This window comes from Chlorocebus sabaeus, chromosome 17, assembly GCF_047675955.1.
Source record: "Chlorocebus sabaeus isolate Y175 chromosome 17, mChlSab1.0.hap1, whole genome shotgun sequence".
Lineage (NCBI taxonomy): Eukaryota > Metazoa > Chordata > Mammalia > Primates > Cercopithecidae > Chlorocebus > Chlorocebus sabaeus.
Window position 1 is genome coordinate 16,719,959 of NC_132920.1, and position 23,709 is coordinate 16,743,667.

Here is a 23,709-nt window from a genome sequence, read left to right on the forward strand (position 1 = left end):
ACCATCAAGACATCTGAGCTTAAGACATTCTCTCCATTACAAGTCAAGAATGCTACTATTAATTTTTAAACTATCTGAGGGTTTACAACCTCTCTCCAATGCTCTTCTATTAAAACTCAGTTGATCCAAACATGGCTTTTCCGCTTTTATTATTTGGGTCGAGCTAAAGCATGATATACAGGAGAGGCCTAAATCCTTTACCTACCAGCTACATGAGCCCGGGTAAGTAATTACCCTCTTTGAGCCCGTAGAAAAGAATGATAAAACATGCTGTGTCTATATCCACAGGGCTGCTATGAGAACCCACTGAGGTTCTCATATTTTGTTGAGGTTCTCATCCAACAAAATATTTCTTTAGATACTGTTCAGGCCAGATACTGTGCTAGCAGTGACACAGCTAGAACCCAGGCAAGAAATGTCTGTCCTTATCAAGCATACCTCTAGGCACATTTTGCAAACTGTCAAGACTTGTGCGGAGGTAATGAAATCTGAGATTTGTGCTTGACACACCCAGAGGATAACCAGCTCCCCCATTCCAAATTATTCCTGCTCTGCATACCTCTTAATACAAATGCAAACCAGAAGACGGTTCCCTTAAGACAGCTATTAGTCTTTACTAAATCACTCACACATTTCCCCAAATGCTCCTCATCTGTCTCATGCTGGGCAATTTCTAATACAGATAAAAATCAGGAGCTACTACACACAAGGTTACGGCATGTAGTCATCCCAAAATGTGGATGCCACAAACCCTGAAACATTATTCCTTTTCATTATTTCAAAAGAAACAAACTATGTTTTAAATATGTACCAGGTGGCTGGGCGTGGTTGTTCATGCCTGTAACCCCAGCACTTTGGGAGGCTGAGGCATGGGGATTGCTTGGGGCCAGGGAGCTGGGCAACATAGTGAGACCTCGTCTTTACAAAAAATTTGAAAATTAGCCAGATATGGTGGCACATCCTTGTAGTCCTAGATATTCGGGAGGCTGGAGCAAGAGGACTGCTTGAGCCCGAGCATTTGAGGCTGCAGTGAGCTATGATCATGCCACTGCACTCCAGCCAGGGTGAGACGGAGACCCCGTCTCTTAAAAAAAAAATTAAATAAATACGTACGAGGTATATCTGCAATGTAGATTTAAGGTAATAATTTACAAAATGGCCATGTCATGGTTATTTTTAATTGGATAAAATAGGTAGCTTATGGCTTGTTTTCTGTAACTCACCCTTAACACCCTCCTTCATTTGTTTTCCTTGGAAGATGTGCCTATGTCTCAATTCTAAATAAGTGGTTCCTATGAACCTTTTGAGAAACAATTCTTGGAGGATCTGATTGAAAGCTACAATCCTCTCCCAGAAAAACCAAATGATACACAGAATCCTGTGTATCATTGAAAAACCATGATACACGGAATATCATGCTGTAATACAGTTCCTGGGGGAGCCTCAGGACATTCTGGAAAAGTTCAGTGATCAGAAATGAAGAATTCCCAACCACCTTATTGCAGTGGCCACAAAGGGGCACACTCAGTGGCTTCACCAGACTACCGCAAAGGTTCGTTCTTCTAGCCAGCCTACACAATTAGGCACCAAAGCACAGCAATATCACGTTGCAAACTACGCAGCATTAACTGATGTTGAGGAAATGAAAGGAGATAACGAGTCCAAGCACACACATTACACACTTCTCCCAAATGGCACTGCAGCAGCGGGTGGCTGTAAGCCAGGCACCAGGAGATGCATTCATGAGCCGTCACCTCCCAATGCCAAGAAAGGGTCCAAAGTTCAGCAAATGGGGATGATTAGAAATTTTACAAGAAAATGGAATCTTGAGCTTTTAATTTTACTGAAATGTGATTTTCTGCTTTAAATTCAAAATGCATTTACGTGTTCCATGTCCTATGAAGTTATAAAGAAAAGATGTATTTAAATATATAAAAGCCAAAGGAAGTGCTCACTAATAATAGTCTAATTACAAAAAAAGGTATCTCCCCTCACCCGCCCTGCTGTTTGTTCAATAAAACTGATTCCATTCACTGAACCATCTCACTATCGCTTTTCTTGGCTGCATGTACATGAGTGCACAACCCACAGTAAATAACAGTAATAAAAAATCCAAAATAACAGGAAACATACACAATTATCCAGAGAAAATATGTCAAATTATAAAGTCTCTGAGTCATGATAGTAATCAAACCTGAGTCTATATTGGCTTTACAAAACACTATTAAGATTTCCCATAATAAAAACTGAGGTGTAGTTACTCAGGTTCTTTAGTGAGTCAACACATCTAATTTGCTAAAGCTGAAACATACTGTTGCTTTCCCCATGGCTGAGAATGCAGTGTCAGTAACATGCTAGTTTTCTGCTCTGCTTCAAAAGATCTGTTATGTTTAAGAATTTAAAATACACATACACACACAGTCTCTCTCACACATACACAAATACATAAGTATTTTCTACCAAAGAAGGTACAAGGTGTTTTTACCCAAAAACTCCAAATGTGTGTGATAATGCATAAAGTTCTCTTTAAGTACGATTGGTATGCTACGTTTAAAATATTTAAGACTGTGTTTCTATAAACATTTATACAGACTTCTAAGAAATAAAAGAGAATTCTACTAAGGATTAAAAGTCATTGCCATGATTTATAAGCTATTTCAACTAAAAATTCTAAACTTTGAATTATTTAGTTTTCAATGGGAGAGATCATTCCTTCCAGAGATAAGAGTAACATACTGTATTATCATTTTTCCTACGTTAAGTTTCCAGGTGTAACATCTCTGGAGACATTTTCATTTTATTAAAAAAAAAGAAAATTTTGTGTGATCCTTTAAACAACAATCTATCCTGCAGTTGAAATGAGTTCAACTACCCACAGTGAGCTTACACATAACTTATTACTATAAATCAACTAGAAAAACTAAGCTACAATCATTACTTAATCCTAAAAGGAGGAGGAAGAGGCAAAACTCAAATACAATCTTGTACAGATAAAATCATGTTCTATATCGCCCCTTTGGTTAAACCTTTTATTTATGAATGTAGCAAATTTCCCCTCATAGGCTAAATTTCCTTAAGCTTTTCTGGACAAATTCCCTGCATTCAACAGAATAAGTTCCAATGTTTAGTCAGAAAAGAGACTCTGAAGCATTAAGATAATTACACAATTTCAACTTCTAAGTATATATATTTTTAAAATTAATAACATAGTGTACTTCCTTACTTAGAAGGAAATTTAAATTGCAAAGAATCTGACGTTTTGAAATTTCTGAACCCAAAAGCCATTAAAAAATAGCCCATGAGCCAAGCAGCTTCACTAAAAGTTTATCACAGTGTAACATTTCCACAATACGCAAGTTTCTGGCTATCGTGCAATTTTAAATTCATGTCCATTTTCACTCCACTGTGATTTTTTAACATAAGACTAAAGCATGTTGATTCTAACACAAATCATAAAAGAGACTATGAGGAAAGTTCAAAGTAACCTCAAGCATGATGACTTCATGTTCAAAAGATCTTTCTCATGTTAATAACGTTTAAATCTCTGCCTGAGTGTGACTCACATGCCTCAGACTGGAAGTTCAGCCCAATCCGCTCTCCCAACTGATTGGTGAGGGAAGTGCATACTTCATTGTCTTAAACCCAGAGTGACTGGCATTCCCTTTAACTGGGCAGTGTGTCTAAATATGGAAAAACTTCATGAGAAACTGAAAGAGGCAAAGAGGAAAAATATGACTGGCACCAGTCCTTCAGTATGAATCGAGAGAAAATTCACGAAGTCTCCAAAAGAATTCTTTAGGTGTCTTTTTAATGAGTAGGAATTCCAGTGCCTGGGGCTTTCAGTTCTTTATGCATCAAAGTTTTCTTCTAAGCATGTATGGTAATGGGAGAGCTGGAGTATCTTTCATGACAATGACCTCTCATCAAATCCAGCGTTCCTCCCTGAGAGATGACCCATGCACTTCACTCCATCCATCACAGGCAACTAAATATACAACCAGGGTAAGCAACCCTATGAACAGGGTGAAAAACAGCCACTGGAGCTGGCTATTCACAACCTTGCTCTGCTCTAACACTTTCTATGGGACAACCATTCAGACCCGAGTTCTATGTACAATATGTTTCAGCCTTAGCAAATTAGACAGATGCACTGACTTACCTGCTAAAGAACCTGAGGAACGACGCCTTAATTTTTATTATAGGATATATTAATAGTGTTTGGTAAAGCTGATATAAAATCAGGTTTGATTGCTGTCATGACTCAGAGGCTTTATAATTGACATATTTTCTCCGGATAACTTTAGATTTTTCCTATTATTTTGGTACTGGGTTGCAGTACCCAGGTGGCACCTAGTCTTAGGGCTGTGAGGATCCTGCCATGGCCTGAGCTCAGTCACTATTACCAGTTTCACCAGAGAAAGACAGAAAGTGGAGAAGTCCAGGCTAACATGAGTTTCCCAGAGAAACACAACTTATTTTAATGTCAAACCTGTTAAACTAAATTATGATCCATTTGAGAGAAGACAGGTCAGATGATTAAAACTAACTGTTAAGTTTTGAAGAATGAAAGTGGCTATATGGTTTTACAACATGATCCCTTGGAAAATTAAAATGAAAGTATGTTAACTTCCTTTGGCTCTAAATGGTGCATCTTGCTTGTCATGTTGGACACTGGACTCCTCCAGAGCCTTCTTAAGTATGAGAGCTGAGTTTTCTGTGTTTATTTAGGTTTCGAGAACTGCTATTTATTACTCCGATACCACGTGTTTTCATTCCAGAGGAGTGTGATTGTTAATTTGTTATTGCGAGCTCCTTAAGGAGTCAAAACATCCAGAGAAAAGCATGAACTACACACAGCAATAAAGGCTAGAAAATGTCTCAACAACATGGAAATGACTCACTGCTAAAGACATGGGGGATTAAGAAACACTCTCCCATTCAATTCAGGGTAAATTTGTTCAGATGAAACAAACAAGAAAAAGAGCTAAATCCAGTTTTTGAATCAGAAACCGAATTCAGAAAAACGTCTTGGTTGAAATGCCCTGTGAAAATAGTTTTAAAGTATTTCTCTTCCTTCCTCTCATCAGTAAGGTCAATAATCACTTGCACTCATTGTGCATATTTGGCCCAGTAGCTACTCCCACATTCTCAAATTCAACAATATTTATGCCCAGATAAGGGAGAGAATCATCCTTTCACAAGTTGACTATGTTTATTCCAACATTTTCCTGCACCATTTTAAAGGAAGAGAAAAAAAAGCATCAAAAGAAAGCCTAAGCTTTCTAAGGGAAAAGACTCAATACACACAGACCTTTTTAATCAATTCAGATCCAAGTACACAAGGAACAAGTGCATATGGGCAGGAACGACTGGTAAATATTCGCTAACTAAAGATAGCTGATATTTCTCTGCCCTCTTTGCCCCTAGCCCTCTGAGTCCTCCTCCCCACAATACCCACATAATTTTCCTTTTGGCCATAATACAGAATTCAATCACCATATTAAGATGAAGCCCTAGAAAGTAGCTTCTTATACTCTGTGAACTGTAAGAGGGAGGGGTTCCAGCCAGGTGCAATGGCTTACACCTATAATCCCAGCACTTTGGGAGGCCAAGGCAGGTGGATCACCTGAGGTCAGGAGTTCAAGACCAGCCTGGCCAACATGGCGAAACCCCATCACTACTAAAATACAAAAATTAGCTGGTTGTGGTGGCGTGTGCCTGTAATCCCAGTTATACAGGTGGCCGAGGCAAGAGAATCGCTGGAACCCAGTGGGGCAGAGGCTGCAGTGAGCCGAGATTATACCACTGCACTCCAGCCTGGGTGGCAGAGCAAGACTCCATCTCAAAAAAGAAAAAGTGAAGGGTTCCCAGTTCTGCCCACTAATATTAAGAGATTTTAACATGTATAATATCTTAGTGTCATTGCTAAACTAAAACACTGAGGTAGAACTCTTCTTTGTAGATGATACCAATTACCATTTTTAAATACAAATTACCAAGACCTCTTGCACCCAATTATGTATGACATAGAATAATTTCTTGGCCGGGCCTGGTGGCTCATACCTGTAGTCCCAGCACTTTGGGAGGCCGAGTCAGGTGGATCGCCTGAGGTCAGGAGTTCAAGACTAGCCTGGCCAACATGGTGAAACCCTGTCTCTACTAAAAATACAAAAAACAGCTGGGTATGGTAGTGCACGCCTGTAATCCTAGCTACTCTACTCAGGAGGCTGAGGCAGGAGAATCGCTTGAACCTGGGAGGTGGCGGTTGGAGTGAGCCGAGATCATGCCATTGCACTCCAGCCTGGGTGACAAGAGCAAAACTCCATCTCATTTAAAAAAAAAAAAAAAAAAAAAAAGAATAATTTCTTAACAGGGTCCTACTTCAGATGGATTGCTCAAGAGTTCAAGCCATATGAAGTAAAATTAGACATGGAACATACTACTTTCTGGGTCTGGGCCAGTATGACAAATATTATAAAAGCTATTTTTTTCCAGAAGGTCATCACAGTTTGAAACAGACAGTGACTTATTACCCTAAAGCCTTTTCAATTATGAAGTGCCTGCTCTGGTGTTATTACATATACAAAGGTGGTTACAAACATAAATAAGTAACCAAGTCTGTTTTCTCTTTCTCTCCTCCAGTAAATTATGTTAATTAAGCAAATTAAGATGACTAAAGTTCAAAATCTTTCATAATTGTATACGATGTTCAAGTATCAGTAAAACCACAAAGCAAATAGATGTATCAAATATAATAAAAAAGCAATCATTTTGGATCTAGATGTACTAGTAGGTAAGAGAAAAAATGGAAATAAATAATTCCAAAGTGATGTTTGATGCTGAAAATTTGAACCACCATCTCTATCAATTATTATCCTAACACACAAAAAAAGTTACTACATACTCAGTAATTGGGCTCAGAGAAGACATCTAATATTAATAAGAAAACAAGTCCAAATTACAAAGTTTTGTTTGTTTGTTTGTTTGTGTTTTTGAGACAGAGTCTCGCTCTGTCGCCCAGGCTGCAGTGCAGTGGCGCAATCCAAGCTGCAAGCTCCACCTCCCGGATTCACGCCATTCTTCTGCCTCAGCCTCCCGAGTAGCTGGGACTACAGACGTCCACCACTACGCCCGGCTAATTTTTTTGTATTTTTAGTAGCGACGGGGTTTCACCGTGTTAGCCAGGATGGTCTCAATCTCCTGACCTCGTGATCTGCCCACCTTGGCCTCCCAAAGCATATTACAAAGTTTTAAGTAGAAATATAGTTTTAACTCTCTTAAGTACTTATAAAAAACCTTCAAAATGATCATCAAATTACTTAATGAATAGACTAAGAGAGCTTATATAATAATGTAATACATAATTATGTATATATAATCATATAATGCATGCAAACAGGAACTTCCAAAGTGCTTAAAAACAAATTTCCTTTATTCTTTACTCTTAACTGTTATTAGTCTGTGACATTATTTATATTATTTTTAGCACAAAAATCTTTTCTTCTTAGACAAATTACTAGTATAAATATTAATTCAATGTGCCCACAAATTTGGACTATAAAATGATCAAAATTAACAAAATTTCTGTCCACTGAAAGAGAAAATTCATCAGAGACCATTTCCTCCATTCACCAAGCAGAGATGTCAGTGGGCACAAAAATAACGTAGGCCACAACTGAGCAACTTGAGACTGCACATTTGTTCATTCATTCGGGCCATATTTATTCACCATCTACTACTCTAAAATGGGGAAGCTGCAAGGGCAAATGTAGAGGTTACGTGGTCTAGACCCTCATTTTGCATGAGGAGGCTCTGAGGATTACAGAGATCAAATGCCTGGAGCATGCTGAGTTTATCACAGAGAAAGGGCTGGAGAGGAGAGCAGGTCCCTTCCCTCCCTGCTTCTTGCTCTTTCTGCCACACTACCCTGGATGCTGAGAAGAGGCAAAGGCCTCCAGTCACATGGAGTCTGACCAGGACGCAAGACATCTAAGCCACAAAATGAAGCAATAAATGACACGATCAAATAAGCTGTGCACACAGGGCAGCGGGGAGGGAAGTTGGTTTGGGCTGCAGCAGTTGGGGAAAAGCTTTCCGTCCTGGAGAAGTGGAGATTCATGCTGGGCATGGACAGTGGGGCAGACTGAGGACAGGTAAAGGAAGAGAGACTGGGAATCCGCAGAGCAAAGCAGGGCGGTCAGAAACAAACAGGATATGTATGGGCAACATCTGGGATGTAGGGCAGAAACCAGGTTCTGCCCACCCTTTCTACAACTCAAGGTCTCCCTCTCACCAACTCCACTACCACCATCACCCATATGCCTGGTATTTTGCCCTAAATGCTAAACAAATAAATTAGAAAACTCCAAAGGAGAATGTTAATATCATCATAGCAGGTGAAGTGTGAATACTAGGGGTATTGCATGTATTCATTTCCTTAGTCCTTACATTGACTATAATCCCCACTCTTCGGATGAAGAAACTGAGGCTCAGAGAGGTTCAGGGACTTGGCCAAGGTGGTAAAGCCAGGGCTGGTATTCAAACCAGAGAGATACCAAAATTCCGGTACACCCAACCACAGATGAGCACACAGGCACAACCTTCACCAAGTGTGGATTCCAGCTGCAGGACAGCTTGGCGTTCCCTTCCTCGTCACCCAGCTTCTATTCCTTCCAGTTCTCCTTCTGACTATTTAGTCCTAGTTACTAAGAATTTCTAAGGTGCTATCACACCTCCAGGGCTACTTCCAAAAGCCTATTCGAGCTGACTCAAATGGAAGGTTCTTTAGGGACCTCAGCAATCCAAACACGGCAGACATCTGAGAAATCCTGAAACAAGCCTTCCTACAGAATGATGACTGCCTGCCTCTCTGGCAACTGAGAATGGATTTTAAAAACATCCTCCTTTACTGTACAAAGTATCTGGTCACAAGGTTTGTTACTGGCAGAACCAGGATTAAAAATTGTGACCTCTGCCTTTTTTCTCTCTCACCCTTATTCTCCCAAGGTGTATATTTATATGTTTTGCAAAGTAGCCAAAGGCAGACTTCAAAAGGAGCTTTCCTGTGGGGTTAGCGGTAAATGAATAACGGCTGGACTGAGAGAGCAGAGAGAAAATGAGTCATGGATATTGTGTTAAATATATAAGCGTTCGCTGGCTTTCTTTGAAATGTTTTCTCATCTAAACTTGGAGCTGTTGGCTTTGTATTTACTCACCCTGAAACTGCATCTGGGACTCTGGAGTCAAGCTCTGAAAAACATTCAAAGCCTGTATTCTTTCGTTCGAATTTTAGGCATTGCAACTTGTCATACCCATGTCCTTTTTACAGCAATGCAACTTAAATGAGGCAATAACTCAAATGGCTTAACCAGGGAGATGTGGTTGAGCACCATGTTGCAATCCAGCCATCTAACCCTCATGGAGATCTCCGAGTTGGGGGAACCTACCAGCAACTGGTTTACTCAGATCTCACAGCCCACACTGCGATGCTTTGGGTGCCGCGAACTAAAAGGTCCCTCTTTTAAATTATCTATTGCAACAGTTCTATTTAATTTTGTTCTGTGGATTCTGGCCCTCCCACCTGATTCCTGACACATAGAAAATGGTCCTCTGAACATCAATCGCATAGGGCACTCAAGGACCAAGTGCTTAGCAATCTGTTTGGCACACAGTAGGTGCTCAATAAATGTTGATTACCTTTCTTCCTTCTTCCCCAAATGAATGAAAAATCTCTCATCTCAGAGGGGGCAACAGATTAAAAAGAAGAAACTTTAAATATTAGCCAAGCACCATGGCGCATGCCTATAATCCCAGCAATTTGGGAGGCCGAGGCAGGCGGATCACTTGAGGTCAGGAGTTCGAGACCAGCCTGACCCACATGGTGAAACCAATCTCTACTAAAAATACAAAAATTAGCCGGGCATGGTGGTGCATGCCTGTAGTCCCAGCTACTCAGGAGGTTGGGGCAGGAGAATCGCCTGAACCCAGGAAGTGGACGTTACAGTGAGCTGACATCGTGCCATTGCACTCCAGCCTGGATGACAGAGTGAGTGAGGCTCCATCTCAAAAAAAATAAATTAATAAATTAAAATGAACAATAACTTGGAATTTCCTTTATAAAATTAAATGTCTGCATATTAAATGAAGTTTGTTACTGCTGGATTACAATTTAAATTCAAGATTATCACTAAAACTCCCTTTATAGGTAGAAGTTATAGAAAAAGATGTATGAACGCAAAGCTTTCTGGAGTTAAAGGGTAAAACAGTATATATATATATATAAAAAATATATATATATTTATACATATATAATATAAAATATTTATGTATAATAACATATTTTTTAATTCTACGAAATATAGAAAAGAATATTACAAGAAAATGTCCTACCTTCCTTAGGAACCACGTGTACTAAGAGTTTTTAGGAATAGCACCCGGTCTGAAGATTGTATTCTTGCCCACTGTTCCTTCCTAACAAAATTTCCCTTCAAGTTCTCCTTTTGTTGTGAACTTCAGTTATTGCCTTTCCACTGGCTAAACACAACCACACATATCTTTCAAAAGCTAATTGAAGCATAAAGAAGTTAAACATGATTTATTCAAGGTCAAATTTCAAGTCAGTGGAAAAGCCATAAATACAGCCCTTCCTCTTGTTGAGTGTTCTGGGTGCCGGGCCATGCTGCAGGGTGAAATTTTGACTTTTGATTGGTGTTTTCAAATTCCTTTGTGTATTTAAAAGTAGCTCATGTTGACAAGATAGAAGGAAGAAGCTTGAACAAATGTCATTAACGTTGCACAATTTCACATTCCTGGACCTATCACACGTGCCATTGGTTATTAACACATTCATTTAAAACTCCCTGAAAGACACTGTATAACTGGCTCAAATGCCTACAAATGGAAGGAGGTTTAGTAGCCTAAAATATACTCTATTTTTCCCTTTAAGTGCAACTGAAACACAATCCACTATAAGCAGTTTGTGCAAAAAGAAATGTTCTGCATTTAAGAGCTACACTAAACTTCACTAGACCCTATTCTAAGACAAGACCCGTATTAACAGAGCCAGGGGGAAATGAAAAGAAGATTCTGGGAGCGCAAGATGCATACAGGGGGAAAAAACATCACAAGCACTGAGCTGCAATGAGAAATGAGGGCATCAGAGCAGTCATTAAAAAAAAAAAATCACAAGCATGTGCAGATTAAACAGATAACGAGAGAGGCTTTTTTTCTTTTTTCTTTTCTTTTTCTCTTTCTTTTCTTTTTTTTTTTTTTTTTTTTTTAATAAAAAGGGAGGTCATTCCTCTTGCTTTCAGGAGCTTGAAAAATAAAACAGAGCGGCCAAGGGCTACAAGGCTTTGACCATCTGGTGAACACAGCCTTTAGCATGAGGAACCTAATCCCAGGGAGCTGTCTGTACTTTGCTTTCTGCTACCACACTAGAAGACTACTTGATCAAACAAATGGGCATTTTTCCCGGTGATATCTCTGTATCATGAAAAAGCACACTTGTCATTTAATTTTTATCTAATTGTATTGCTGTTTTCTTCTCCGCCTCTTTCTCCCACCTACCCCCACCCCTCCTACACTGGCATTCTCTGTGGTCAAAGAATCTGTTTCAGTATTAGTGTTCAATATCGCAAATGTCAAGTAAACACTCTACACATTTCCTGTGCTATTTAAAGCACCCTAAGCAATTATTTGCTCTAAAGTATTAAACTGTAAATTTTCTTAGCTGGTGCCAATTCTTATAGTAATAGCTGTCACAGAAAAGTACTTCAGAGTACTCAAATGCGGCTTTTAAACCGGCAACACTCATGCTACATTTGCCAAGACTTTTCTAGTAATCATATTTTTACGGCAAGTTTTTGAGACAATGGACTAACTGCAACAAAGTGTCATATGTAGCTCTTTTTTCATATTTGAAGCTTAATAGGCACACTGTAGTCTTTCAACATAATTTTTCTCCAAGCAAAAAGACAAGAGATAGAACATAAAAACAGGCAGACTCACATAGTCACACTTCAATCTCATTGTTACACTGCTTGGTGTTACAGGCCAGAATCATGACCACTGGAAAATATCACTCCGGCTGGGTGCGGTGGCTCACGCCTGTAATCCCAGCGCTTTAGGAGGCCAAGGCGGGTGGATCACTTGAGGTCAGAAGTTTGAGACCAGCCTAGCCAACATGATGAAACCCCGTCTCCACTAAAAAATACAAAAATTAACCGGGCATGGTGATGGGCGCCTGTAATCCCAGCTACTTTGGAAGCTGAGGCAGGAGAATTGTTTGAACCCGGGAGGCAGAGGTTGCAGTGAGCCAAGACGGCGCTGCTGCACTTGAGTCTGGGCGACAGAACGAGACTCCATCTCGCACACACAAAAAAATCACTCCATTTGATAAAGCCCCAAATCATAATAGCTGATAAAAGGGTCCCCCAACACTAGTTCTATAAAGGGTGCGCACTGTATTTACACATACAAATGCATGCAGCACTAGAAAAATATTAAGCAACCAAAACATACATATGTAAATATGTGCAAATGACTAATATACACATATGCCCTTATTAAGCACTTTTATGTGCGGCTAGACGTGGTTCTTTTGAAATCTTTTTAACTTCATTACATGTTTTTGTAATTTCATGGAGTAAATTAAAAGTAACATAGTTCTAAATCCTAAGCAGCTAAGACTGCATTAAATTGCCATCTCCTCCTACAGAATTGTATGGCCCTTGAAAAACTTCTATGGCTGAGTGCAATTTGCAACCAAAACCAAAAGCCTGTTTACCTATTTTTTAAATGTAGTGAGTTATTAAAATATATTTTCCAACTGATGAAAGAATTCTCTTATTCCTGCCACACCAGCACCCATTCTGAGTTTCACGCCCACTGTACCAGGTATTACTACTTGCTGAAAGGCTGCATTAAAGCATTAAGGGACAACAAGGTTACATTATCTTAACATGTTCCACTTAATGGTTTTTGATTGTGTTATGAAGTGCCCTCACATTGGTTCCCAAAAATGTTTGCTATTTTAAGAGCCACACTATTAAGGACCACATGTCAGCCAGGCACAGCGGCTCATGTCTGTAATCCCAACACTTTGGGAGGCCAAGGCGGGAGGATGGCTTGAGGCCAAGAGTTCGAGACAAGCTTTGGCAACATAGCAAGACCCTGTCTCTACAAAAAAATTTTAAAAATTAGTTAGGTGTGGTGGTGCACAGCGGTAGTCCCAGCTAATCAAGAGGCTGAGGTGGGAGGATCACTTGAGCCCAAGGGTTCAAGGAGGCAGTAAGCCGTGATCATGCCACTGCACTCCAGTTTGGACAACAGAGTGAGAACTGACCTCTTGAAAAAAAAAAAAAAGAACCAGGCCAGACACGGTGACTCACACCTGTAATCCCAGCACTTTGGGAGGCCGAGGTCGGGAGTTCAAGACCAGCCTGACCAATATGGAGAAACCCCATCTCTACTAAAAATATAAAATTAGCTGGGTGTGGTGGCATATGCCTGTAATCCCAGCTACTTGGGAGGCTGAGGCAGGAGAATCACTTGAACCCGGGAGGCAGAGGTTGCAGTGAGCCAAGATCACGCCATTGCACTCCAGCCTGGGCAACAAGAGCAAAACTCTGTCTCAAATGAAAAAGAACCAGTGGCTGGGTGCAGTGGCTCATGCCTGTAATCTCAGCACTTTGGGAGGCCAAAGTGGGTAGATTCCTTGTGGTCAGGAGTTCAAAACCAGCCTGGCCAACATGGTAAAACCCCAGCTACTCCAGAGGCTGAGACAGGAGAATCTCTTGAACCCAAGAGGCGGAGATCGCACCAGTACACTCCAGCCTAGGCAACCGACAGAGTGAAACCCTATTTAAAAAAAAAAAAAAAAAAAAAAAAAAAACCACAACCAACCAACCAAACAAACAAAAATGTCTATAGACTATAGAGTTAAGATTTGTGAATTCTAACCTGACAAGCTTGTGAAAGATCTGTTGGCATAGTCATATGAAACCATCCTTCTCAGGTGTTCTGTTTGCTACAAAACATAGCACACTTTACTTGGAAGGGCATGCCTCATTTGAATGAGGCAAAAATACTGTCATCTCACCAAGAATTCCCAACACTAGTCATGACACAGGCCTGGGCATCCCAGCAAGGAACACTCTCCTTAACCTTTTAAAGGAGGTTTGTTGTGACCCAGTTCTTCTTTGTGCTCCATGATGGTGCGAGAAAAGAAGGAAGAAGGATAAGAGATAAAAAAGTAGGGAAAAAAGAAGAGAGAAAGGAGAGAAAATAAAACAGTGATCTGGCTAGCGTGCATTTTTGTGTACTTTTGTGAAAAATATATGTATACTTTTTTGAGATGGAGTCTCGCTCTGTCGCTCAGGCTGGAGTGTAGTGGTACAGTCTCAGGTCACCGCAGCCTCGACCTCCCAGGTTCAAGCAATTCTCCTGCCTCAGCCTCCTGAGTAGCTGGGACCACAGGCATGTGCCACCATGCCAGGCTAATTTTTGTATTTTAGTAAAGACAGGATTTTACCATGTTGGTCAGGCTGGTCTCGAACTACAGACTTCAAGTGATCCACCCGCCTCAGCCTCCCAAAGTGCTGGGATGACAGGCATGAGCCACCGTGCCCAGTCTTAAAAATATTTTAAAACATCATGTTTCTACAGTGGTTCCTTCTGAGGTGGGAAGAATGTGACAAGATTGGGGAGGTCCACATAGGGGACATCAAATTGATGATAATTTTAAAATATAGGGGGACAGTTAAAGGAGCATTCACTGAACCCTCATTTTTTATAATTTACATTTATTTTGTGAATATACGTTTGTATTTTTATTTTACCGTATTTTATTTTATATTTAGTAAAAACGATTTTTGAACACAACTGTGCAAGTTCTATGATGACACAGGTGGTAGGCAATAGAGTATCATTAGTTAAAAGCACAGGGTCCAAGGTTAAAATGGCATGCACTGGATCCCAGTCCCAGCATTTAACTAGCTCTGTGACCTTGGGCAAGCTACTAACCCAGTTACCTTATCTGTAAGGTGGAGATAATAATGACCTATGTAGGTTGACTGTGAGGATTAAGTGATTAGTACCGTGACTGACACATCCTAAATCCTCAGTATGCCAGCCAGCCATTATTATTGTTAAAAGAACAGACTCCCTGCATTGTGACCTTTTCTGAGTGTGTACACTCCCTCCTTATGTTTTTGACCACAAATAAATATGTATTAACAATGATTTATTGAATAAAAGTATCAGCAATCAAATTCCGCTTTTTTAAGAGACACTCCATATGTCACCAGACGATGCCCAAATGAATAGGGGAAACAAATCTAATGGTTTATAAGAAAAGTGTGAAGACTCTGAATATCCAGGCACTCTTTCAGGGAAGTCTCATTAATATTAGTGATTTAACTGCTATATATAAGAGAAGACCAAAATTCTGTCTTGGGGTACAGACAAAATCCAGCAGTAATTTAAAGTATGAAGATATCTGCCACTCACCTGTAGGTGTACTCAGAGTTCACAAAATGCATTAAGTCTTAATATCTTACATTGACGAAGAACAATCATTAGGAAGATCCACTTAGCTCTTTTTAAAAGGTTGCAGTGAGCTGAGATCGTGCCACTGCACTCCAGCCCAGGCAACAGTGCAAGACTCCATCTCAAAAAAACAAACAAACAAAAAGCTGTCCCTCAAATAATACAGAAAAAAACATCAAAGAGTAATCAAAAATTAATTTGTTTGAAACCATGGGCCACAACTTATTCAGCATTATTTTTCCCTTCTAGCATAGGACTCTGCACATAGTAGGTTGAGAAAAAATAGAATTAAATTGAATGCAAAATGAGATTAGACAAAAAGATGTTTAAAGACGCTTCTGATTTAAATTTTATGAATGACAAACTGCCTAAATAATCAAACTGTTATTGATTATAGCTGACAGTCACAGCTAAACTCCAGAATTCACTGATACATTAATAATGAAATGTATTCCTCTTTCCTTAATTTCAGTTGATGTGAGCATGTTCAATCTACAGCTTTGATTTCAGTGTTTAATTCTATTATCAAAGTATTAAGAATATGCCTCCCCGGTAAGATTTTAGAAACATAAAGAAACTGACAACTTTGGGAAATATATATGTTCTGGAAGAATGAAATTAAGACATTTCTTTTGTGTTTTTTCTTTAATAGTTCCTAATCTCCCTTCAGTGTATTTATTGGGCATTAGTTGTTATCTAACACAACAGTTCTCCTAGCACAATGAAATCAACCTTAAAATAGAGAGCTTTTCAGGAGTAAAAAGAGACTGTTACAAAAGAAAAATACTAGAGGGGAATTATCTTTATATCACATAGTAATTTACATCTTAGAAACTTAAAGTTATATCATAGCTGTACAATTGGCCAAAACTGAATATATTTTATGAGATACTGATTACTCACAAGAACAAAGGGAAATCCAATTGAAGGATTAAATTCCTGTCAAAACCAGTCACTCATGTGTCTGCACGTATATCACAAAGTGTTTGTGAATTTGATGCATATTCTAGACATAAATCCCCTTTCCAGAGAGCAGAAATTCCTAATCTGCCACACTCCAAACCAAAATAGATTCACCAGCATTTTGGATGCATAAGAACAGCTCCCCACACCATTAGCAAAGGTTATTTATAAGTGGAAAATCAAGAAACATAAAGATTTCTAAGTGAAAATGCAATGTTATTTAGTTTTCTGCAGCACCTAACAAAGCAAAAACTTTCAGTTAGAGAGAAAAGCAAAAGCAAGATCATTGCTCCTTCACAGAGACTGGTAAATAAAGAATGTATGCACAAAACACCTGGATTTGCTTTCCTGTTTCCTTGCCAGTAACTTTTTTTATACGATTATCTAACAGTCAAACAAACCTTCAAAGCAATGAATTACGCATAGACACACAGACACACTCTCACACAAAAGAGAGCAAAGCTGATGCTATTTAAATAGCATGAAATATTTTCCTAACCATGCACAGATGGAAGTACAGACGTTTCTGCCAACCGCCTGGTTCAGAAACTTTGCTCTATTTTTAATTATTTGGTTCACAAGACCCGTTTGTGATTAACTTCTGTGTTGCACGGCAAAGGAAGTAAAGCTCCTGACCCAAAGCAAAGAACACAGAGAGAAGCTTAATTATTTTTAAACAGCTAGTGTAATATTGTCAACCATGTGTAGAGACAACTAATTTGTCAAAGACCAGTTGATGACTGTTGCAGTTTGAAGCTGTAGGGTGTATGAAGAACAGAAAAATCCAAGGGAACTTGAGGAAGTGACGCCAAAATGAATCTCTTAATGACAAATAGATTTTCATCTCTGAGAAATAACAATGGAGCAAGAAACAGAGATGAAGAAATTAATAGTGTTGTAAGGCCTAATCTCATTAGCAGGAGAAGTTTCAGTTTTGACCAGGAGCAGTGAATGTAATGCCAGCAGCCTTAAGCACAGGAAATGGACTCAGATGCAAGACGCTGGTCAGGAAACTCAAGCCATAATATTCAGAATCACACACTAGAATTTTAGCTGAGCAAGATGAAATCCCAGAAGAGAAGTAGAAAGAGAAGCGATGGTTCAGCAATAAGACAGAAAAGATGGTCAAGGTATAAAGAATGAACAGGTTGGAACTGTTTGGAACTGTTTTATATTTTTAAGGGCTATGCATTTACAAAACAAAAAAAAAAGTAGTTTCTAAGTAAGAAAACAATAAACCCAAGTAGTAAATTAGTATAAACACAGAAAGAAAGCAAAATAGAAGGCATCTAGTTAAGAATTTTGAAAGCAGAATAGGGCTAAAACCTAACAGAACTTTATTCCTAGAGAAGCTTTCTCTTGATCAATAACCCTAAAATTTTAAGACATTCTGTATTTAAGTCCTTAATATACTTGGAAAACCTCAGAGTCTACTGAATCATATGGGCCACGAAGAGCCAAAATATTTCAGGAGTAATAGATGTTGCTAAAAATTACATTTGCAGCGGATCCAGGACCAATGCCAGAATGATCTGGGAATTTAAAAAACAAAACAAAATAATAAAACCTAATTTCTCCTTGAAGAGTGTAGAAATGGAGAATAAAAACAGAACTTCCTTTGCTGGGGTCTCTCAATTCTAAAGCTCAGTTCCTTCAACCGCTAACACTGGTTATTAGCTATCAGCTGGGTTGGTTGACATGGCAAGACCCTTAGAAGAGCACATCCATATCTGTGGGTAATTATGGAATTTCAACAATTGGAAGCAACTCAGGGAGCCATCATGAGGAGAAGAAAAAAGGTAATCTGTTTCAGAAAGTCCAAAATAAAGTGACTTTATTATATACATATTCATATGCCTCCTCTATTATGCAAATAGGTGAAGTATGTGTATGGGTGTGTGTACTGGCAAAAGACTAGAATTTTAAAAAACCAGGATTTTAAAAAAAGCACATCTATGACTGAATTATTTATAGTTGCAAATGGATTCATAATACCAACCTAGTATTATTACTGCAGGCACTGGCCCTGGTTTAGAAATGTTATTTCATTTAGAAATGTTTCTATTTGTTGTAACACTAGCCACTGTGATGGGGTTTGACCTGTCTTTGTCCATAAAACAACCCTATAAGATATGTAAACATGAATTCTATTTTCTTTAAGTGAAAGAAAGCAAAAATATGGTTGTCAGAACAAGAACTGCTTTCTGTGGGATATTCTAGTTAAATGAAAGCTATTCAACTTGAATCAATTGCTGTATCCATTCTCCAATACACAGCAGATTTATATTTCAGAAGGTTTTTGACAGAGAACAAAATGTTACTGAAATATCTCTTCCATTCCTTTTGTCCTACATAACATTCCATGGGCTGAACTCCCAACGAGGGGCATATATTTGTCAGCTTCTGTTTGCACTTGTTCTATTCTAGTTTGTCTTTGTTGCAAATTTTCCATTTTTGACCCTTTCCTGACAAAACATTAATATATACCTTTTGGTTGTGTTATGACTTGTATTAAAAAAAAAAAAAAAACCTGACATTTTTATTCTGTACCACCTTGAAACACCCATAACTTTTTAAAATAAGCCCTGCTATTTAAATCAGTGATCAAATTTTTTTATATCTGCTTATGTAAACACTCGAAATCCAGGGAGAAAATTCTTCCAATCCAACAATCCACACATTCCTACACAAAACCAATCACTTGAGTATTTAAAAGCTAGATCTGTGGCGAGAGACAGGCTAGAACTAGCACAAACAAGTCTGTGCAAGATGAATTTATCCTCCACTGCTTCTACTCCAGGTCATCCCAGGACTATGCCTGTGAGCTAACGCCAAGATGGAAAAAAATGGATGGGTGCCTTTTTTCTAGTGTATTTGTGTAAAGACTCCCCAAGAGCTCAAGAGGGAGTTGCTGCTCTACAAATGACAAAAGGTGTGTAGCTGCAAGCCAATCAGGGAGAACATTTAACATCGTCCTGGCCATTAATGACTAAGCCTGCGCCAGCTCAAAAGCAGTCAGAAACAGACGTCAGACTACGGGATGGCTAAAACATTGGTTCTCAGGGATGTCGTCCAAGAGGAGGTCTCTGAAGCTGGGTGTCATCCTTTAGGGTGGCCCAGAATAAAATGGTGACACATTATGCCTCCTGGCGAGTTCATAAACACTTTGAACGGCAAAGACACCAAGTCCCGAGGACTTCCAACGAAGATCTTAGGGCAAGAAGAGATGTCCACCAGCACTTTCTGTTCTGTGACCTGTTAGAGAGAAACATTCTTAGCTACTCCATCACCAAGCAAAAGTCCCCGCCAGGCTATCTCCTTGACTCCTGGGGGAAATGCTGTAAAGAGATTGAGGAGGGCACCTAAGAGAGAGATAGATGGCCTTTGTCTTGTTTGCAGTATCACTAATGAGGTGTCCAGATATAAAATCTGGCTTCCGTCAAGTCTAAATGTGAATCAGATTCTAAGTGTTTCTGCAACTAACAATATGGTCACCACCAAACCACTTCTGCAAAGAAAGAAAAGGCTTCATGATAGTTATTGCTTCTGGCACCAAGAGATGGACAGTGTATTTTACTAAAAGATTAGCCACCAGATGCTGTAACAGTAGATACTTAATTATTGGGGAAGTAACTCATGGTTTTTGCAGATACAAATGTCCAGCACCAGCTGCTTCTTGCCTAGCAGGATAAAGCTGAGTCAAAGGTAGCTGGAAGAGCTTCTTCTAACCTCTTCTGTAACATCTAGTAGAAAGACAGTAGATATCTACACAGAGAAATGATCTGATTGTACAATCTTCCCATCCACAAGGACTTCTCAGAGCAGATGACATCAAATTTCATGATTCCATATACGAGATCAATTTGATTTCCTGATGTTCTTAACCTTGCTGACACGGGTGCATTAAAGGAAATATAGCTCAAAAAGCTCAACTTTAAAGGGGCAGTGGCTGCAAAATGAAAACCATTCTCTGTTTATCCATCAAGTTTAGACTCAGGCACTATAAAAACATCTAACATTTAATTTTTTTTTTTTTTTTTTTTTTTTTTTTGGAGACAGGGTCTCACTCTGTGGCCCAGGCTGGTCTTGAACTGCTAGCCTCAGGCAATTCCACCGCCTTGGCCTCCCAAAGCACTGGGATTAGAGGCATGAGCCACCGGGCCCAGCCTCTAACATCTAAATTTATAACAAAGCACTGTTTCAAAGGATAACTAGGAATTGCACATATCCAAAGGACTGGACTCCTGCATTTCTTCACCATTCCAGCTCCATCTCAACATCGTTCTAGTGGGCTAACTTAATTAAGCAAAGACACATCTTTTCATCCTACCACTGTGGAAACGCAAATAATTTCTGGAGTATCTTGGCTATACAAGGAGATGGAGAAGAAAGCTGAACTACAAGTCAGAAAATCAGGGTTACAGCACAGGCTACATGTATTTCTAACCACTGGAATCCAATTAATCAGTCAACCACATAGGTTCTGTTTTCTCCCCTAGAAAATGAGGATACTTTTCTACTCAAGGAGTCATTATGACTATCCACTGAAACAATTTATCTAAGGCACTCTGAATTCTGTGATGTGCTATTATCAGCTGAGGCAGACTCATGACACATTAACCACTGCACATGGTCTGGATAACTGTGGTTTTAAAGGCTGTAGTTACTAAATCAGAGGCTCAGACTGCAGAATACCATCAAGAGAAAGGGTAGTTTCGACTAGTCCTACAAGAGAAACAGGAAACATAGGACTTTCCTCCCAGTACACTCTTCAAAGACCCTGGACATTTAAAATGAGAAAGTTTTAAAAACATTTTTCTAAAGGAAGTCTCATTTCTTGAGACTTCAGGGCAAAAAGTGAAATTAAGTGCACCATTCAGAGACAGAAACTTTGTGATTCCAGGTCACCGAATGTTCTCTGTAGAGCAGGACAGCCAACAACAGTGTTGGGTCATTTCCATATATTAAAAAGCCCTCCCTCCAGGACTTACAGATGATATGAACTGTGTTATGCAGTTTAGTCTGAGGAAGGCTCATATACTACTGGTAAGACCCACATTTCAAGGTCCTTCTCAGAAAGACGTTTCTTCATTTTAATGTTGTTTATTACTCTCCTAATCACTAGGATGATTGAAACAGCTTTGCAACTTGCTGGGAGGAAAATTAAAGAAAGTAGTCTTCCTCCTTTTATATCTGTTTGCACAGATTGTTAAAATAGCACGGTTCATCTGGATGATGTTGAGATGGAAAAAAATAAAACCTATTCCTTCTGAAGAGTAGAGAAAGGTACAAGGGGTTACAGAAGCTTAAACAGAACAGGAAAGTCAAAATAAAACACCGAAATTTGGGCTTAGATGCTATCACCGTATTTCCTTCAAACTCAATAGAAAGCAAAGTCGTATGGAAAGAGATTTTTAAATAAATAACCATGTCATTTTTTTGTATTCGGTCAATACAATAACAAACTTGTCTTATGGGTCTATGATCATTTACAAAAGAAAAAAAAATCCAAATCAAACCAAACAAAACTGCTATCTTTTGAAAAGTATCAGATCAGACACCAGAAAGGCAGCAGCTGGGGAACACATTCTTTCCCAGTTCCTTAGACGAAGGCTGTCTCCCAATAAAAGCCATAACTTGGGGTCATACTTCTCTCTAGTCTGGGTTGCAGTGACCCAGGCAGCTCCAGAGGTGAACTGGACACAGAGCCTGGAAAAGGGGAAGAATAATCAAAACAAAATTCATCCAGCGTCCTTTCTGCCTCCACTTGGAACCTGCCAGGGCAGAGCAAGGTTGAAAGGGCCATAGGGTACTCTCCTCTGGGGGTGCTGCAGCCGTCAAAGGACCCAGGGCTTCAGTTTCTAATGGGAGGCATTTCCATACCTCTTAACAGGTTCTGACATATGGTCCAATATATGGTCGCTCACACCATCGACCACAAATGCACTCCCTCCACCTGGAGAAGGTGTCCTCCCCTACCACCAACAGTGCAACTTCGAGATGAAGTCATTTACAACCCAGAGGCCAACTCAAAAGGGCACAGATACAATTAGATGGACCTCTTACCCCACTGGTTTCATACTTGATGAGAAGGGTTTGCAGAAGAGGGTTTCACAGTCACCCTACCCCTTTAAGCAGTTCTCCTTTCCATGTGGTACCTTACCTAAATCCAACCAACAAACCTCACTTAGAACTTCAGAACTACTCTCTTCCAGATCAAAGTATCTCCTTGGGATAACTATCTCACTAGAAACTTTCACCTGAGTTGCAGAGTATGACCATGAGAGCACTTAAAGGAAACTGATCAAAGTCAGAAAACAGATGTTAAGAACGTGAACCTCAAATTCATTCACTCGTTCAACACAATCGCTCCGTTTCTAAAAATCTTCATATAATCGAAATTCAATAGGAATTTTTTTCAATGAGGAGGAAGGAAGACAGTCTTAAACATTCAAAAACAAAAGCATTTTTCTGTATTGAATTTCAATAATAATAGTGTTTTGTGTGGTTATAAGTGCAGTACTATAAAACTTAAATATGACTGAATGAATTCAGCACTCTATTACGTATAGCTTTCATTCCAGAAAATTCATCCTTGGGCCTTTCTTTCTCCTTAGCACAGGCTTCTTACACATTTTCGTCACCTTTATCACCCACTGTGTGATAGACAAAGCACAAAGCCACTGGAACAAACAGGTGCCATAGCTTTTTCTACCACTGTGGTTCACAGGACCCCATGCTGTTTCCTGACCACAATTATATACATCACAGTCCATATTAACATATGGAATCACATCCAATTTGCAACATAAACATCACAGGGGGAATGCCTATATGTACTGCCCATTCACTAGATGCCACATACTGAGGAAAGGCAGCCCTCCTATTGCTGGGCTTGGAGAAGGATTGTGAAGTGTTATACAAGGGGAAGAATGGGATGCTATGGGAGCCCAGAAAAGACAGCAAATAACCTAGTCCCTAGTCCAAGGACTTCGTGAGGAAGAGACTCTAAGTTGAGATTTCAAGAATGAGGGAAAGGTAGCCAGACAGCGGGGGGAGAGGAGCTGGGTTCTAAGGAGGGGGAACAACATGTCTAAAGGCTGGAACACAAAACAGAGTATAGCGCTTGAAAGAGGAAGTGTGATAGGACCGATGTGGGGCGAATACAGGGCAACATGTGAGTGATAAGGCTGGAGA

The 23,709-nt window shown here is 39.5% G+C and overlaps 1 protein-coding gene across 11 annotated transcripts in view; it reads right to left on the reverse strand.

The window, feature by feature from the left end:
* Positions 1-23,709, reverse strand: part of LOC103222118 (uncharacterized) — a 429,481-nt gene that overhangs the window by 388,271 nt on the left and 17,501 nt on the right. Inside the window, exon 3 of one of the 11 annotated variants that reach the window (XM_073005680.1) lies at positions 15,230-19,767. The exons of the other annotated variants lie outside the window; for them this stretch is intronic. Coding sequence (XP_072861781.1) covers positions 19,724-19,767 — 44 coding nt within the window. The 3' untranslated portion in view covers positions 15,230-19,723. Of the gene's footprint in view, positions 1-15,229; positions 19,768-23,709 lie in introns of those variants that run through there. 11 annotated transcript variants of the gene reach the window in all.